Source organism: Pleurodeles waltl, chromosome 6 (genome assembly GCF_031143425.1).
Source record: "Pleurodeles waltl isolate 20211129_DDA chromosome 6, aPleWal1.hap1.20221129, whole genome shotgun sequence".
Classification (NCBI taxonomy): domain Eukaryota; kingdom Metazoa; phylum Chordata; class Amphibia; order Caudata; family Salamandridae; genus Pleurodeles; species Pleurodeles waltl.
In genome coordinates this window covers 1,661,145,908-1,661,165,541 of record NC_090445.1, presented here as the reverse complement: position 1 = coordinate 1,661,165,541, position 19,634 = coordinate 1,661,145,908, and the positions used below count along the sequence as shown (strand labels likewise).

Genomic DNA, 19,634 nt, shown 5'->3' with positions numbered 1-19,634 from the left:
GCAGTCTGCCAGCCTGGGCCCTCCCATCATTGTATGATTTAGGAAAAATGTGATAATCAACACTTAGATATGTTTGATAGTATACACCTTCCCCTGTTAGGTGCACAACTTAAACATTAAGTTGCAGGAATTTTAGATGATGAATTTACTACAAGATGATTGTGACAAACTGAACAATCAGCATGGAAAGTGCGAGAAAAGAGATCTGCGGAAGGAAAGAAATAAGACCACAAAAGAAAGAAATTTATGAAACAAAACAACTTGCTTTTATTAAAATCTAGACACCATTTAGCATAATTTTATTAGAGGAAGACACATCAGAGATTACAGATCGGTTAACAAAAATACATTGCCTTTGCAAACTACAACTTTGCAGGTAGACACTTGTACTACAGCATTCTTTTGTAAACTACAGTGTAAAGTAGTTTATAAAACGTTACCGTAAGAGCCGGAACCAGCTGACCTCACCATGCCTGATGGGCGGTGCTCAAAGTCACTACTGCATCGTTTCGCCAGCAGATAACACCATTAGGAATAGGTTGCAGACACCTCCATTTGGCAGACTTCAAGTCTTGGTTACTACTGGACTGTGGCACATATTGCAAATCTGCACCTTCTACTTACCAAGACAAGTAGTCACAGGTATATACAGTGTTTTGTTACTGACTGTTCCATGAGATTCTTCCATGCACCATCCCTGCTGCTGGCGCACGGCAAGTGCGAGACATCTGAACAGCATTTTATAAGAGTCACTTGCTAAGATTTTTTAAACAAAATCCTCCTTTTTAAAAAGATATTTACAAACATAAAACATCGGCCACAGGCTTATACAACACACTACATGGTTGCGTTCTTGTTTCAGTGAATGATGCATCCTGGTACACAGGATAAAATACACCAGCCAGACTGCAAAGCCTACTGCCTAGTCACATACAGAACTTTGTTCAGCTGAAAACCAACTATTTCAGTATTTACATCAAGCTAATAAACAGTTTATGCCACAATCAGGGGAAAGCGGTGAATCTGATATTTGAATTGGGTGACTACATCTCTGATGCAATTTCCAAGGCTGTTGATTAACTTATACGCAAAGCTCTGCCACCCAAGAAAAATCCTGGCTAACAAACAGCTTACACAAATTTAAAACTCAATTGAATTCACAAAGTTTCGGTCAGAAAAGCAGCAATTCCTGTTGGTGAGATATTTACTGCAAATTAGATGATATCAACAAGGGAAAGTTCAAATCCTCCAATGGGATGTTCTTCTAAGAGTACTCTTTTGGTTCACATGGCCTATCAGATCTACCAATTTCTTTCTGTAAAATAGCGCCTTTTCCCCAGATGTTCATGTCCCAGCACATCAATTGGCTATTGGTATATCAAGTAAAGGGCACATGGTTTAAACACACTGATTAAGGAGGGGTTTCCGTCTTTCCATGTTCTTCCCAACGATCTTTAGTAAGTTGTAATTTATGCAGTGTGGTCATCTAAATCTAGCTTATTGACTTTTTTGAAAATCTAGGGCCTACATTTTCAGCAGTAGCAGCTGTTTAAGTTAAGGACAAAAGGCAAAGCATCCACCAGTGGTTGAAGTCAAATATATATACAACTTTGTAATACTGAAACTTTAAACAAACATTGAACATTGCAGGACACAATTTGTAGTACATTTCAAAAGATCGGTTTCCTGTTTCATTTCTCATTGTGCTGTTGATGTTCACATCACCACATTTCTTGTCTTTACTTTCCAGGAAAATCAATAAATACATGTATTTTTCACAATCAAGAATCTTTGCGTATATCTTTACAAAAAATATGAACATTATATTAATGATATGGATAAAAAATCTCTATGAAGAGCTAGTTTCAAATTTCTACAAATTTGACAAAGGGTTGAGCCTTGAGTCTTTAGAAACAGAATGTATAAATAAAAAAGGCAGTGTTTTCATGTAAAAGTACATAAATAAATACTAAAAAAGTTTTTTAAAAAAGTTTTTTTCTGTATAAAATTGTATAAAAGGATCCTTCAGTCAAAGCACAGTGTTTTTAGAGTTTTTCCAAAAGTTTCTTTTAATTATATATTTAGGTAAAACCTTGAGTTCCACTGTGTACCGCTGTCTCTAGAACAAATTATTTTACTTAAATGCCTCCGGGATGTGTGCCATTTGTGCTTGCATGCTCGTAGGGGGGCTAGAAATACCTTCCGACCAATCGGAAATGTTGGAATGAGGAGAAGAGCTTGACCACTGGTCTGGGGATTCAGGAGATGGAGTCAAAAAGGGGTGATCGGACACCTGAAGTTGGTGGCTCGGAGTGTTGTCAATTGGAGAAGAGTAACTGTGTTGGGATGGCGGTGTTAAAAACTGTGTAGTCGCTATAGACTGGGTGAGTGAAGATGGTAGGGATGATGGGAGAAGCTGGGTATCTTGAGGCAAAATTGTGTGAACCGCCATGTTGTTGCTGGTCATCTGCTGCAGATCTGCTTGGGTTAAATCGTTGCTGCAGAACACTTGATTAATATGGTTACTGGCAGAAGAGCTAGAATTGTGGTGTTGCTGCATAGTTTGTTGTTGCTGTTGCTGCTGCTGAATTTGCTGTTGAAGGTTCTGCTGCTGCATTTGCTGCAGTTGCTGGGCCTGCATCAAATGGGGCTGGCTGCCTATCCTTGTGTTGGGCATTGCCTGGTAGCTCATCATTTGGGACAATGTTGTTGTGGGCAAGCCATTCTGCAGAGATGTCATCATGCCGTGACCCGGCTGGTGGACACCCGACTGGACATTATTTCTCAGTGCACTATACTGGTTTGAAACCATCCCGTTTTGTAACCTTGAGAGCCAATCACACTGCCCATTCATGGTTGGTGCTCCGCCCACAGTAAAATTTAAAGCGCCGCTGCTCATTACGGTACTGGGGCTTGACACAGAGAGATGAGAAAGACGCGGAGGCACTGGCTCAAATGTCATTCTGTTGGAGCCAGCCATTGTCATGTCTTGCTTTCCTGCCATGTTGTGATGACTGAGGGTCATGTGACTATCGGTCATGCCCGGCAGGTGGTTCAGAGCCATGGAAGGGGACTGTTGAAATGGAGAGGTCATCAGTGGTGGGGAAGCCACGTCTGAAATGTAGCCGTGGGGTGATTCAAGTGAGTCCACCGGTGATAATCCACCAGAGCTGTCCAGAAGGTTTTTCCCATCCTGCGATTTTTTCCTCCTAGCTTTGATGTCTTTGGACTCCTTCCCATTACACCCATTACTTTTAATACTTTGCTTTCTGGCTTTCTTCCCTTGGGCACCAGGTTTCATATTGCTCATGTAGCTGCTGGGAGAGCAGATCTGAGGGGACAAGGTGGGTGCCCCCAGGCTGTTGTGCATCTGTGGGCTCCGGACCAAGTTGTACTCATCCAGAAGCCGTACGATGTCGTGGTGCATACGCTCCTGAGCAATGTCACGAGGAAGCCGGTCCATATGATCTGTGATGTCCCTGTTTGCAAAGTGGTCCAAGAGAACTTTGCCAGTCTCGTAGCTTCCTTCTCTTGCTGCAAGGAATAATGGCGTTTCCTCCTGTAATGTAAGGAGAGGAAAAGACAACAGAGGTGAGCCTAGCCTTTTTTTTCATATGAATCAATATTGCTACAGTGTGAATAATTTTTGCAGTTTAAGCACGAATGTGAATTCCACGCATATCTACATTACAACCAGGTATCTAAAGCTGTACAACAGTCTGACATGCATTCAAATTAAATACATGCTAGAGGTTTGAGCTGGTGATTGCAGAAGCATGCACACACGCGCACACACACAAGATCTAGGCATGACTAAATGCACCCACACCATAGGATATATGAGCAACACATGCACTCACACCTACAGAAACACAACCATGCATTGTCAGCAAATAGTATGACAAGCACAGGCACAATACAGGGATTATAGAACCCCAAGTAAACCAACATTTAGTACTGAGATAAATGTGCCAATCACAGAGTGAGGGATGCTCAAGAGAGGCCATCGAGCTCCACCTTTGCATTTAGTGCTCAAGGAAACCTGTGGTTGTGACATGCAGCCGCGCGAGAGGTTACCTTGTTGTCCTGCATGTCTTTGTTGGCGCCGCTCTTCAGGAGCACCACGGCAGCGTCCACGTTGTTCACAGCAGCGGCCCAGTGCAGAGCCGATTTACCTACATTCAGAGAGCAGAGAGGTCAGTACGTGCTTCAGCAGCGGGACTCTTTTTGCGGAGGCACGCTACGAACAAACTTTTTGCCCTACCTAGGTCATCCACTGAATTGACATCTGCATGGCAGTTGATGAGTTCTTCCACCATCCCCTCCACTGCTAATCGAGCCGCCAGGATCAATGGGGTCGTCCCATCATGCATGCGGGCATCCAGCTCAGTAGCTCTGTTCCGGATTAAAATCTGTGGGCACAAAGATAGTGGGTGGTCACAAATCTAAAGAATTAAATGGACTACATATTCAGCAGTATTTAATTAAATAAACAAACTGACTATACTACTAAACAGATAACTTCACACCGCTCTCTGATAGCATGATCTTTTATCACTCTTGCTGATGATTGAATTCAATTCATCTTTACGTAGTTTTGTCCTTTTTTTGGGCCGCGAAGTAGCTAGGTTAACTAAGGAGCTAACACTAACATGTAAGACATGGGATTATAGGTTTTAAACCCATCATGCATCATCATGGCCTTTTTTTCTATCTAAAGAAGGAACAATTTGCCTTTCTTTTGTAAGAGAGTTGTATATTAAAAAGAGTCAGAAAATCTCTTTTCTATATATTTATACCTAGAAATCAATATATCCTTCTGTGAGATGGCATGTTACAATAAGATGCTAAGGTACCAGGAGTCCTACCTCAATACTCAAGTTTTAATATTGGTCTGCACTTACATCAGCTCCAAAATATTGACAAAATGTCAGTGGTCGATATTGTGAAGACAACGTACGTGCAGGTTGATATTACTGACCTCGATACTGTGACATATAGACTTGCTTTAGGAAAACATTATAGGTACTTCATGGAAACCAGGCTAACTCTCAGCAAACTCTAGAGGAGCTGCACCACCACCATCACACAACTACTGCTGCATTAGCTGGAGAGAGAAAAAAAGCACACTATCTGCCAAGAATGATAAGACGATGGCAGGAACAAGTCAAAAATCTTAGGTGGAGGTCGCAAAGACGAGATAATTTATGTCGGAAGAGCTGACTTCATGCATCTCATCTGCCACTCATTTCCCAGAACAAAGAGCACTTAGAAATCCTGAACGTTCACGTACCTGGAAGACACCTTGAGCATCAGCAGCCACGGCAGCATGGAGGGGAGTCCTTCCCATGTTGTCCTGAACATTGGCGTTAGCGCTAGCCTCCAGCAGACGTTTAGCGGCATCTGAGCGTGCGTATCGTGCAGCCAGGTGGAGAGCCGTCTCCCCGGTTCTGTCCGTTTGGTTGTGAAGATTGGCACCCTGGTAGAGGAAGTCAGAGATGACGTTGACAGATGCGTCTTCCTCCTCTTCGCTGTTCCCCGTTTCCAGTCCACCTCCACTGCACGAAGCGATCATCAGTGGGGTAAATCCATCTGAAAAGGGTGTAAATAAATTACAAATTATACTATAAGCCTTTACACAAAAAAGCAATGATTCTGTGTCAATATGAAAATTATGTCTGTTGATTTTACAAGGCAACTCTTTATCAGTGGGCTTTGTATTTTTTTTTTTATAATATGTTCATTGCATTTTTAATGTTCTGTAAGAAGTGGAATTTAACTCGTTTTGGCCATGTTTTCAATCACTGAACAAAATGAACAAATGCAAGAACACATCATTAGCGTAAAGGCTTTCATACAAAATATCATGTCTTTTTTTTTTTTTTTTTTACAGATGAACGAGGTGAAACCCATTGACTGAAGGATGTGTAATTTACAGAGCTTAATTTAGACAAAAGAAAGATTCCAAATTACAGGAGTGAGGAAACAGGGTAGATAACTAATTTAGAAACACCAAATCCCATATTGCTTATCGGGCTGTATGTGCACATTGAACCCACTAGTCTCTTCTGAGTGCTCCCAGCCCTCATTAAATTATAAATGAAGTTATATGTCTTTGCAAGATGGTAGGTTAACACAAAAGGCATAAAATAAAGGTGATAACATGCAGAAGAAGCAGCAGTTATGTGGTTCATTGCTGTAACACATCACAAAAATAACTCATGCAATATCTCCCACACCGAGCTCCAACCCCATTTACTACCACCCCAAACATCCCGCTATAACCTTAGAAGGAGGATTCAAGAGCCTCGATGTTCATGACGGACCCACCTACCCAGGTAGAACCATGGCACAAGGCAGGTGTGATCTTCGACACCCCTTTCTGATCCATACCCTTAAGACCTCATTTTTCTCACCATGGTCTTGCAGAACACGTCTTTGAATGCACATTTATGGCTGCACAATGCAAGTGGAGTCTCTTCCTTCCATTTATTTACATTTGCATTAAAAACTTTCCAAATGTATACAGAAGACATTTTACTATCACATCCCCTGGAATAAGTATCCCGCTGAAGTACACCTTCCATGCCATTTGTTCTTGGGCACCTAGAAAGCCTTCCGTAAGGTCCGGCTTTATCTTCTTTTAGTTCAGTCTTTTTTGTGAGCCAACTTGAAGTGCAGGTATCAATTTCAAACAATTGCAACTCTGCTTCCAAAGTTGAACCAAGTTCTTCCTTAACAACATTAGCAATGTGGAAAAAACAGAAAGGCGTGAAATTGAGAGTTTTCCCCTTACCAGGACCGCGGACGTTAACATCCAGGCAGTCAGGGTCAATCTCGCCTTGGGGTGGTGTCGGGGCCATGGAAGAGATGCGCAGGTCGGCCGCGTCCAGGTGTTGCTGAGTCCACTGTCGGCGATCCGTCTGATCGTTCATGTCGGGGAGCATCGCTTCCTGTTCAAACTGACAGAGAAAATGGATAAACACATTAGACAACAAGGAGGCACAGTGCAAGAACAAAGATTGCCATCAAACAACCAAAGTGATATGAACACCTCTATGCCTTGCTGCAAATGGGGATTCACATTTTCCCAATTGCCAACTACAGTCTTTAATGTTTATACTTCAATCAGCATCCTCTGGTACAACACAAAGAATATCTTCCCAATGGCTCACCCTAAATCTTTTGCTTTCCAATGTTTCTTCATCGCCCCACTCAGTCTGATTGTCATCCATTAAATCAGTTGCATTTTTCAGGGGTCTATAAAACAAAAAGACAAAAATGAATTCGTGCCTAACAAAGAGCAGATGATTCGAACAAAACATGATCCTAATAATGTGATTTTTGTATTAAACAAAAATCCCATAAATATATTCCAGGCTCATAAGAAAATTATTGCAAAGCGAAAAGTGCAGGAACATGCGCGACACATATTGCGAGTGCGAGAAATGTACATCACATTCCGTGCAGGGTTACAAAGAACGTGAAGATGACTTACTTCAAGCCCACGGAATCCTCCCCCAGGGGCGGCCGTCGCTTACTCTTGTTGGCCTCAGTCACCTTGAAGCCTTCTGGGAACCAGAGCTGGCCATGCTCCCGGTGCCGCTTGCGAGACACCAGGACCCCCACGCCGATGAAAGCCAGCACGACAAGGGCCGCCATCACCACGTACATAAGATACAACTGAGACCCCTTGGAGGGCTCCCCAGTTTCACCTGGAAAGAAGCAGAGGGCGGTGAGGTCCAGAGACATCAGGCTGCATTTCAAACCGGTGTCAGGAGCGAATATGAGGCGGAATGAGTTCATTAAACGAAAAAAAGCAGGAGGGAGGCTGGAAACCCTCTGAAGAAATAAGGTCATTTTATGCGCTATTAATCAGAATTGCAAACTATGCCTCCTTTCACTCCTGTAAAAGGCGGCTGTACGCGGAGAGTGCTTTACTTTTCACCCTTTGAGAAAAGGGATTAGATAACTTCAAATCAGCCGCCCTTGCACTGAGCTCTTAAGACAAAGGATTTAGAGGGGATTTTCAAGATACAAACTTCAACACCTTGCACGGGGCATCGATCAATTTCTTGGTTTATAAAAAAAAAAAACAGTAATGATTTTGAGATAAATCCATCGGTGGAAAATAAGACACAGTCTATTTACTTCATTGAGCAGAAAAAAAAGGGGGAATCCCTTATGATATGAAGCCTCTCTGAGCTGGGCTCCGGTACAGTTGCTGCTCTTGTTATCTGAAAGTTAAAAATGATTTCAAAGGGTATTGGCCGCCCTGGGCTCCCTCCCCCCACCCGTCCATTGGCTGGTGCTTTCGATATTTCGTAACCCGACTGCAGATGCCGAGAGGACCACTCGAGCTGCTTACTTTTGACGGCCTCGATCTTGTAGGGGATGTTGAGGTTGCCGTGGGAGGCCAGGGCGCCCAGGAAGGCGGCCACGTCGGTGGCGCTCTGGAAACACTGCGAAGACGACTGGAAGCACTGGCGGTTGTCAATTTCCAGATAGACAATTGACCTACGAGGATAAGAAAAATGCAGGCACTTCAGATGGAGAAGGGGAATTCAGCAAAGCAACAGAAAGACTCAGACAACAATAAACACACATCAGATTTCGTCAAAAAAAGTGCACAAAGACACTGCCCTTTACATTTTAATTTCCCGAAAGCTATCTCAGGACTGACCTGTAGTCAGTGAAGTTAGGATGGATACGAAAGAAGAGGTGCGGTAAACATACAGCAGGAGGCCAGGGCATACTGCAAGCCACAGCTTTCAGCTTTTCAATGGACGCAGCACGTTGACCTCAGAAGGTGATGTGCTGTTCTTGGAATCCATCATTTTAGGCGCACTGCTTAATCAAGGCCAACAGATGCTGCACAGTTACCTCCAAAAGCAGGCCAAGGGTTCTCTTCTCTTTGGACAAGGGTGATACTGGGTGACTTAGAAATGGGTGCGATCTGCCAGCTTCGGTGTGCTGCTGACTCCACTGCATTTAACTTTCTCTACGACAGCATTTAAAGTTTATCCTCTCCGCAACCAACCTGCATTGAGTGCCCTTCAGTGACCGTTGATGCCAGGCAATATCCTGGACCACAAAGTCGTTTTAGTTCAGTATGGGGTGTTAACGCCATTCTGATTGGTCGAAGTGGACCAGTCAGATTGGCTAAAACACTGGGCCCAGATTTACTAACTTTTCATGCAGTGCAGCATCCAAATTTTCTGTGCTACATTATGCCACAACTCCATACAGTGTCACATGTATAGAGACTGTCCTCCAGCTAGTGCCATCCCTTGAGTGGTTGCACGGTTTTGCACCATAGTGTAGAGGTTATCGTGCTCTGTCTAACTAAGGATGTGTTTCTGGGGATAACCCTTCCACTATAAATTCCTATGGGTGGACAAAGTCAGAAGGCTCCCATTCACTGGCAGTGGGCTGCCCACTATGGCACAAATGCATTTTTTTGGGAAACCAACACATTTCCTCTTGTGTGCAACTGCAGACATTAGTCCATTCTAACTATCCCTCAACCAATCAGAATCTGCAAATGTTCAGATCTTCCAGAATGTTCTGCAGCCAATACATATGGATGTGCGCTTGAATGACAATGATGGTTAATCAAAGTATGATAAGGCATTTGGGAAGTCCAGCAGCAGTTTGTTCCCCACAGAAGGACTCCACCCGCTATTTTACTTTTCAAGTTGGATCCCAAAAATGGGAGAAATGTTTAGGAATGTGCACAAGAGCTCCAGGTAAGGGAGGTACCAGTGACCTCTACCGAGCAGGTACATTGTCAGGTGGGCTCAGCAAGACACAGCGCCATCAGGAGGCAGAGATGCATATGGCTTTGGACGAAACATGGCAACTGTGTGAGTGAGTTTAAGTACCACTAACAGTAATGAAACTGTGGGTTAATTATTAGGATTCTGGTCATAGTGTTTGTGTATTTTAAGGTAAAAATGCAAGCCTTAGAATATGCGTGGAGAAAACTGTATGGTCACCTTCCCTTTTTTCGGCAATTTCCAAAACTGGGAAGTCTATGATCACAAGTTCCAACAAAATCTACATCCTAAACCATCAAACCTCACTTCTGTTGGCTCAGAAGGCATGAGAAAGCTAGAGATATCCATTTAAATAGAATTAAACTAAACCTAGGTTGATACCGTATTCTAAAATGCTATTTTCTGATCAAATGGTTTACTCACCCTTTGATTTCCATTTGGTCCAACTCTCTGCGCTGCCGGCCATTGGATGACGTGTAGAGGGACATTTTTACTTTATTGAAGACATTCGTGGAGACATCTGACCAGGGTTCGGTGGACCTTTTGATGTGGTGCTTGGTCAGCTCTTCATCACTTCCGTAGTATGGGATTATCATGTACTCGCCTTTGCTGTCCTTCTTGAACACTACGTTGGTGTGAAGGACTCGGCTCAGCTCCCGGAGGAAGTTAAATGAGTTATTCTTCAATAGTTCAGGTGGTGTGAGGACTACGATAACCAGGGTTCCATCTGCAAGCTTTTCTGGCATGTTGTTGGAGCAGTCCAAACCATCCCATTCACATTCTGCATTATTACAGCCTTGGTCGCAGTGGCCATCTTGAAAATGGTCTCTACAGTATTGATCGTACAAAGGGCTGCAAATAAAAAAAAAGTGGCATTTAGATTTTTAAAACTCATGTGTCTTTCTTTGCCCACACATTATCAAACAGACCAATAAAAAAGCTGTTCAGGAATAATATTAGATCAAAATAAGGTAACAAGATGGGCAGTTTTTGCCATCAATACTAAAATCTGATTGAGTGAAAAGCAAATTAATTTTTTTAATTGCTTATTAGTGTCAGTGTTTTCCAACTCTGCTTGAAGAGGATCAACTGGAAATAACTACTTTCCCCCACTGAGTCTGAAGAGGTCTATGTTTATTGGAAATCTACCCTAGGAGAAGCCACAAATGGAGTACCACTATGAAAGCTGAAATAGAATCTAACCAATAGAGCCTTTAGATTAGCTCACAATGTAACTCTTGTAGATCACACAAGTAAGACTTTTATTTATGTGGACTTCGCTAAATTCAAGGAACTTGAAATAAGTGCATGGAACTAACAGCGGTACTGTGAAGAGGCAAATGGCAAATTGCTAAAGGCAATTATTATTATTTCTGCCCTGTTAATGGCATATGAGAGCTATAAATCTGATCATCGGTTTGAACTCTGAGCAAAAGAATCCTTGGTTCAATACCCTTTAGACTCTAGTGTTCATAGGCCAAATTCTGACAAGGAAGATAACATATTTGCAGAACGATGATTGCATAAGATCTATGCATCATACGTAAAACAGCATTCTGGGCCAAAAATGCAAATTACCACGGAATTTACAATTTGCAGCAAGTACGTTTTACAAGAAAGTTCTCAGAACAAACTATTTCTAAAGCAGCTGCTCACACTGGTTCATGAAGTGAGCAGCCAATAAAGGCATGCCCCAGAATGTGTTCACTGGACCCCAAAATAAAGCCAAGGCTCACTTACTTGCACTGAACTTCCACTTTCTGACAGTCGAAACCATCGTAGAGGCATCCAGCGTTGTTGCACTGCGAATCGCACTTGCCATCGTTGAAATACTTCCAGCACTGCAAGGACTGGGTGCAGTTCTTCCAGGGGTCATTGAAATTTAAGGAGCAGTCGCCACCATCCCAGCCGCATGCATGGTTGTTGCACTGTGCGTTGCAAATTTTGTTCCCGGCATAGGATGAGCACACCGGGATCTCGCACTGCTCTTCAATCTCGGGCGGAATGATGTCCCGCCCCACGCCCCCGGTGAAATCAAAATCCAATATATGGCAGTAGAGGCCATTGAAATTTCCAGGGCACACACACTGATAAAACGGTGCTTCGGGAACAAATTTGCAGGTGCCCCCGTTGTAGCAAGGGCTTGAGTTGCAGGGGCTGCTCACGGGGTACTGGCACTGAGGACCGGTGTAGGCCGAGGTGCACATGCACTGCGAGGTCTTGTGGGTGGAGACGCAGGTTCCGCCATGCAGGCAGGGGAGGTTGCCACAGGACCGCGAATCGTACTGGCAGATAGCTCCCTCAAAGCCCTGCAAACACAGTTAAAACATTTATCTTTCACATTTTCCCCCCAAAATTGATGGGTTTCTAAAAACATTCAAGTGATTCCTTCTTAGAAACGACTACAAAGCGGATATGCTTTTTGTCTGTTGTTTTCTCTTAGAGTCAGGATACCCTCGCGGGTAACAAGTAGAGCTTTACAAATCCACCTTACATTACATTACAGGAGCTGTTACCACACCCCCCCTTCCAAAGTTCCACAGGCCACAACGTTACACGAAGTGGAATTATAAAAGGAGACAGTTGCCCAGATGGCAACCTGCAAGCACTTTGATATAGTATTGAACAGCTTTGCAATATATTTCGTATAAATCCTTGACCTAGTAGCCACATCCTGTCCCCTCCTTTGATCGGGAAGACAATCTATCCTGGACATGATGCATCCCCTCTGGGCCTCGTCTTTGAGAGCACAACATAGTTAGCTCAGGAAGTCTTGAAGACTCCTCAAGACTTCAAACATCTACAGTGGCAATACTCTTAAACAAATAAGGGCAGGCACTCAAAACGTAGCTACTTACAGGTGGGCATTTACAGATGAATCCGCGATCTGTGTTGCTCGCGACAGAACATGTTCCACCATTTCTACACGGCTTGCCCTTGCATCCATCAACCACAGTGTTGCAACGTCGTCCTGGATAAAAGCCATCAGATGATTAGAAAAAAGGAACTGACCACAAAGGTGTACGGTGCCTGGCGCAATGCGAGGACGAGTTGTGCTTACCTGAATATCCCTGCCGACACTCGCACCTGTAGTCGTTCACGAGCTGTATGCAGTTCTGAGTTCCTCGGGGGTCGCACGGGTTGGACAGGCATTCATTGACATCGCCTTCACAGCGTTCCCCAACGAAGCCAGGTGGGCAATTGCAGTTGTAACCGCCAACCCTATCAACGCACTTGCCATTGTTGAAGCACTTCGGCTCGTGAGTGATGGGATCGAAGAAGGGATTGCAGTCGTCGACATTGATTTCACAGTGCACCCCTAAAGTACAGAAAGGACATACAAACAAAACTGTCACACACTGAATGTTCTATTCTTTCAAAGTGATGGAGACCACAGTATGGTATGTGACATCCAGTGCCTGATGTCATAATACATCTCAAAACTCCAAGTGTCATCATCAAACAAAGTGGCAGTCTAGAATGTCAAATACTGGTTATTCGAATGTTCAAGATGCAGGGCTGGGTAAATATTTGTATTTCTTTACATTGCCTTGTTTCTTTATTATCAGAGTATGGAACTACACATGGGCACATTCCAAAAATATGGCTACAGATGGCGGACAAGGATCCCCTAAGCCTGTTTAGGCTTGCTACAGTTCAACAACATCTTCCCACTTTAAAACTCTTTCAACTTTGCATAGCCTGTGGTAAAACAAGAAGAGGAGACCAACAGAAGGGAGCAGAAGGGGCATCTTTCCGCCTTTCATTCTAGAGGCTGGGATGTTTATTTTTCGCCAAACCCTGCCACTCACAGCTGGCAAGCTTCCACACACTGGACTAGGTAGGGCTAGGTATCTAACTGGGTACTGTGTAAGGCTTACGCTTTCACCAGCGTTTCAAGGGCACTTTACAGAGTCGCCGGTGATTTCAACATGAATCCTTTCCCAGCTGGTGATACTATGCAAACATGACGAACAACAAAGACACTTGCAGCCATATGCCCTCCCGACCCCCCCACCCCCCCAGGTATACATGCATACTTTTGTCTTAGATATTCAAAATCACCTTGTGTTCCTCTGGGACAAGAGCATTTGTAGGTATTGACGAGGTCGATGCAGGTGCCTCCATTCTGGCAGGGGTGAGATTGGCATTCATTGATCTCCTGTGAGCAGTTAATCCCGTGATAGCCAGCCACACACTGCAACAAGACACAGCAAAGGAGCACCTTATTGTAAAGCTTTGTTTATATGGGGTGCATGGCCAGTGCGCAAAATGAAAAGGCAGCTACAAATTCTATTATTTAATACATCGCAAACATGTTAAAAGCCTTCCACTTTCTTGCAAAAGAAGACATTTGGGGTCATTCTGACCCCGGCGGGCGGCGGTAGCCGGCCGCCTGGAGGGAACCGCCATAAGGCTGCCCCGCGGTCAAAAGACCGCTGGGGCCATTCCGGCTTTCCCGCTGGGCCGGCGGGCGCTACCTAAGGTAGCGCCCGCCGGCCCAGCGGGAAAGGGGCCTGCAACACAGAAGCCGGCTCCGAATGGAGCCGGCGGTGTTGCAGGTGTGTGACGGGTGCAGTTGCACCCGTCGCGCTTTTCACTGTCTGCTATGCAGACAGTGAAAAGCATGCTGGGGCCCTGGCATGGGCCAGTGGCATGGGCAGTGCAGGGGCCCCCAGGGGCCCCAGGACACCCGTTCCCGCCAGCCTGTTCCTGGCGGTGAAAACCGCCAGAAACAGGCTGGCGGGAAGGGGGTCAGAATCCAAGCACCGCCATGGAGGATTCGCCCAACCGGGGGAAATCAGGCGGGAAACCGCCGGACCCGGTTTTCCGACCGCGGCTGTGGCTTTCAAGCACCGCCAGCCTGTTGGCGGTGCTTCTGTCATTCGTGGCCCTGGCGGTCTTGGACCGCCAGGGTCAGAATGACCCCCATTGTGTTAAGACCGCTCAATGGCTCTAGAGCCTTTCTATTTAAATGAAAAGGCTATAATTTTATAGCTTCTGTGATCTGATGTGACATGAATGATCAATCCCAAAGATGACTGTTTAGGTGGATAAAGGGATTTTTAATGTTATGCAGTGCTCTTCTTTAGGACTTGGGTGAGTTTTCAAAATATTAAATATCTCCTAAGTTAATCATGATTTTTATATAGCATGAACATTATAACCACTTTGGTGTCTAGACGACTGTTTCACTGCCATCGCATCTACACGTGGAAGGATCTCAGTAATGTGTTTCTCTAACTACAAGTTTCCACAGCTTTGGAAAGTAGGGTAATGGTGTACCTCACAAGAGTAACCTCCAAGATAGTCTGTGCAGGTGGCGCCGTTCTGGCATGGGTTGGGCAAGCATTCATCCACTTGCTCCTCGCAGTAGCTCCCAGTGTACCCTGCCTGGCATCGGCAGTGGTGAGTGTTGCCCGTGTCTTCGCAGAGGCCAGAGTTCCTGCACAGATTGGCCACGTCGACTCCTACAATTGGCAAAGAACTGTTAGTGGCTGAGAAACACAGAGGATTAGCAGTCCTCACATCCAATCATGTACCTACGAAGCTTGTAGATGGAAGAGATACTTCAATATTCACAAAGTAGACTATAGTACTATTATTTGAGTCATTGGTGATTCCACTAATGTCTAGCACTCATGGAAATTCTAAATGCAAAGACAAATTGACTGCTGGAGTTTCCTCGGCTACTGCAGTAGTTTGGTTGAATTAGAAACTCGCTAGAGTGACACTCCATGGCAAGCGTGTGATCACACACACAACACTCAGCATAGACTCCACCAAGAGGGTTGGCTGGGTCATTCAGGAGTAGGCTGCAAGCCTCAACCCTCGCTTTCCCAGTCACGCTTTATTTACCTTGCTGTTTAGCAGCTACTTCGCAGGACACGCTGGGCACGTCGCAGTAGAGCCCTGTCCAGCCGCTGTTGCACTCGCAGCGGTACAGGTTGTTGGTTTGCCAGCACTTGCCTCCATGCTTGCATGGTGAGGAATCACACCAGCGCACAAGATTCTGGGAGGGAGAACAATCACATTGCAAATTTGTGTAAGCGTATGAGTGCTATGACCTGGCAAGATGTAGATATAAAAACACCACTAATACATGGAAATACCACAGTAATTAGGCACTTCTCCATAGAATTTCTTAGCTTTTTCACCTGGTGGTCCACCGGTGGGTGACGAGGGAAGAGAAAGTGTCCTTTAGTCAGTTACAGCCCACAACATGAGTGCCTACCTGGCAGTTCAGGCCTGTGTAACCCTGGGGACAGGTGCACTTGTAGGTCCCGTAGCTATCCTGACAGGTCCCACCATTCAGACATGGCTTGGAGTCGCACTCGTTGACGTCGTGCTCACAGTAACTTCCTATGAAGCCAGCTGGGCACCTGCACGTGAAGGTGTTAATCCCATCAACGCAAGTGCCACCATTGAAGCAAGAGCTGAAACCAGAGAAAATGCATTCATGTTAGTGCATTCAAGAGCGGAAACCAGGGACAATGGATGCCTATTAGTGCATTTATCAATCCAAGCCAAACAACTCCCCACTGGATGCCCAAGTGGTTTCATTAGTTATGAAATGCAATGACTTTATTACTGAAATCCACACAGTCCATCACTAATGAAGGGAAAGGCCGGTGGCTCAACAAATCCCTAATCTAACAAGCTTTGGTACTTTTTTTGTCCATTGCTATCCTCTATGTCTTTATTGTTCTACATTTTGAACCACTAACCCTGTAGTCTTTTGGTCTTTCTTCCTAAGTAAGAGCCCTCCAGGCCGTGCGTTAATTTTCTCACTATTCCCACATTTTATTGTTTGTCACAACTTTGTGACTCTGCCATGGTGACCAAACTGAACAGACCATTTCTTTTGAAGGAGTATTTCTAACTTAGATTTCATAATAAGTAGATATATATTTATAGGTGTTAATTCTAAAATGTACTTTATGCTAAGGAACAGAATATTAGAAGCATGTTTCCCCATACACCCTAAGGTGGGATTATTACTCCCATATTGTTATTTAATGCAGCTCTTTTCAAATGAACCAAACCCATCTTTTTGGTACCCAATAGGATCCTTGCTAATTAACATATTGTTGCCCACTATTTCCACTGTGCCCTTCTGGGAGAAGATTTAATTCAATCACCCTAACCCTTGCAGTTTGGATTTTTGGGGTGTATGACTTGAGCATGTTCCGGTGCCTTTTTAATTTCTGTTTCATAGACTTAGTTCCTATGAAAACTTTGACAAGAAACCCTATCTGTTACTTTTCCACTTTCTAGGATTCTCTGCTTCTGGGTATATAATAAGTCATAGACCCATTCAAGGAAAAGTTGTGGCATAGGTGATGAGATGGAAAGGAACGGGTTTACTGCTTTGGAGAAGGTGTAGAGGGAATCGTTATAACACTGCACATGCACGACTGTAAATGGAATCTCTCTAACCTCGCTCAGCCCCCACATCAATCCTCAAGCCTTCTAGTGCTTGCCATGCTTATCCCACAAACATCTGGACCCATTTTAAGGCATTCACTGCTTACAAGTCTACTTTCCCAGTATAAACATCAATAATGAATGCACACATTGCAAATGAATACTGAAACAGAGTCTCAGCACCACTAAATGTATTGTGATTTGTCGTACGTCAACGCAAGTCTTGTAAAACTGCAACTTGAAGAGCTTGCAAGCTCCATATGTGGCGCCTACATATTCCAAAAGCTGAACTGGCTTGGCTGACATGCAAAGGGCTCACCCTATGTGCTGGAGGTGTATGGCAGAATAGATGTGTAACTCCCTACCTCTCAGTACAGTCAGGGGTATTGTTTTCGCAGTGAATCCCGCTGAATCCAGATGGGCAGGTGCATGTGTAGCTATTAACGCAGTCTGTGCAGTTGGCCCCATTTTTGCAAGGGTTGCTGGCACACTCGTTGATGTCCTCCTCGCACTTGGGCCCGCGGAACCCGGCGAGGCAGTTGCAAAAGAACGCGTTGATGCCATCGGAGCATGAGCCTCCATTGTGACAAGGATCTGAAACAGGTCAACAAAGAAAATGAAGTCAACATACCTTCAGTAAAAAAGGTTCAATTCAATGCACACACCACACCGATTCCCTGCAATCTGGCTCATAAGACAGACAACCAAAGGGGGTGCAGAATGCATTAGGATTACAGAATTCAAAAAGTATTAAACTACTGCATGAAGGGGGCAACAGTACACCACACTCTCAGAAACTGAATGAGATGTTCCAAGTCTTGATGTGTTCACCAATACCTAATTTGTACAATAATAGGTGCCAGTTCCCAAGTGTTTTGCCAGAAGCCCCCAGCCGACACTGGTGAATGTCGGTGTTGCCGAATACCAAGGCTCCACAGCCTTGATTCCACCTTATGTCTCAGTTTCATCCCTGCTGTTTCTGTTTGTGATTTGTATTATTTTTTTTTACTTCTTTCTCTTCATCCTTCTTTTGTGTTGTTCTCCCTCTGGCTCAAAGTCTGATAAGAACCAGTCCCCAAATATGAGTGCTGGTGGGCTCCACCTTCAACCACCAGCTCAAATTAAACACTTGTGTTTCCTGAGCAACCCACTGTTTTTAATCTCAGGCCGCAGAGATGGAAGCAAAATGTGCAGCTCTGCGCCCAGTTCACCGTAAGACCTGCCACCCCTAAGTTTTGTGGCATTGGCATGGCCATGTATACTTGTTTTCTGAAGCTCTAAGTGGGGCATGCCATATTTTGACTTGATGCAGAAAATGTAGCACCCTGAGACTAACCGGATATCCGGGCAGTGTACAAACCACGAAACAGAAACCCTTGCTACCTAAAAACCAAAGGAAAGCAAATAAAGTACAACGCTAAAGCCTGGTAACAAGTTAAAAAGCTTCTCTTGTATTCACCAACTCAAATACTTGTGTCACAGGCCGATACCAGTCTAATAGAGATCCAAGAGCCACAATGTGTGGTCCAAATTACTCCAGGTTTATTTTGCATCAATCCCTCTATGCAGAATTGGGACTAAATTGACCACCATTATTTTTAAAAAGTGACCACTCACTCGGCAGACAGTCATCTATGTCCGTCTCGCAATGGCGGCCTGAGTAGCCAGCTTTGCAGTTGCACCGGTAGCTCCCATCTGTGTTCTGACACACCGCGCCATTCCTGCAGGGGTTTTTGACACATTCGTTGATATCAATCTCACATGTTTGGCCTAAAGAAAATGAGAAAAAGGGAGACAGAGTTAGCATTCATGGTGCTAAAAAAGCAATGCTCAGGACAGGCGTGCATTCAACAAGGGAAGGGCCTAACATTAGTGCATCAGACAACTGGTACCAAGTGTCTGTTCAGGATTAAAGAGCGGCTGAATTTCCAAAGGAATGTTTTAAGCTATCCGATTACTTGACACAGGAATCTCTTTCATCCAAGTCCCTTGCACATTATGCAGGGGTCGAAACAAGGAACCACTGTTCAGCAGCAAAATTCACCTCCATCTTCAAGAAAATCGCACACAGAATATGCAGAGCCCTTTGTGTTAACACTTTCAGTCACAGAATTTTAAAGCATGCAAGAAAAACTCATTAAGACGCAGAATTCTCCATAAGTCCCACAGAAGAGACAATGGGAAAATATGACATAGTCTGCAACATAACATTTGATTAAGGGCAGGTTTTCTGCAACACCAACCTACTTTCAGAGCTCATGTCTGTTTACAAATTAAAAACACGAATATGAAATAATCCAAATATATAATCCTGAAGCATTTAATGCAATATTTATTTAGTATGAGAAACAATGTGGCATTACTTTGAGGAAGAGCTAAGCTACTTTCAAGCTCAAACATTAGCAAAGCCAATAGATCTGGCTTCCA

General features: G+C 44.3%; 1 protein-coding gene across 1 annotated transcript in view; it reads right to left on the bottom strand.

Moving 5' to 3' along the window:
• Positions 1–243: 243 nt before the first annotated feature.
• Positions 244–19,634, bottom strand: part of NOTCH1 (notch receptor 1) — a 92,124-nt gene continuing 72,733 nt past the window's right edge. The window contains exons 17-34 of the mRNA XM_069241596.1: positions 18,825–18,977; positions 17,573–17,801; positions 16,015–16,216; positions 15,639–15,792; positions 15,066–15,250; positions 13,845–13,977; positions 12,841–13,098; positions 12,638–12,750; positions 11,520–12,088; positions 10,203–10,631; positions 8,369–8,517; positions 7,499–7,715; positions 7,176–7,260; positions 6,797–6,962; positions 5,294–5,592; positions 4,265–4,412; positions 4,078–4,175; positions 244–3,559 (exon numbers count right to left, since the gene is read on the bottom strand). Coding sequence (XP_069097697.1) covers positions 2,135–3,559; positions 4,078–4,175; positions 4,265–4,412; positions 5,294–5,592; positions 6,797–6,962; positions 7,176–7,260; positions 7,499–7,715; positions 8,369–8,517; positions 10,203–10,631; positions 11,520–12,088; positions 12,638–12,750; positions 12,841–13,098; positions 13,845–13,977; positions 15,066–15,250; positions 15,639–15,792; positions 16,015–16,216; positions 17,573–17,801; positions 18,825–18,977 — 5,012 coding nt within the window. The 3' untranslated portion in view covers positions 244–2,134. The remainder of the gene's footprint in view (positions 3,560–4,077; positions 4,176–4,264; positions 4,413–5,293; positions 5,593–6,796; positions 6,963–7,175; positions 7,261–7,498; positions 7,716–8,368; positions 8,518–10,202; positions 10,632–11,519; positions 12,089–12,637; positions 12,751–12,840; positions 13,099–13,844; positions 13,978–15,065; positions 15,251–15,638; positions 15,793–16,014; positions 16,217–17,572; positions 17,802–18,824; positions 18,978–19,634) is intronic.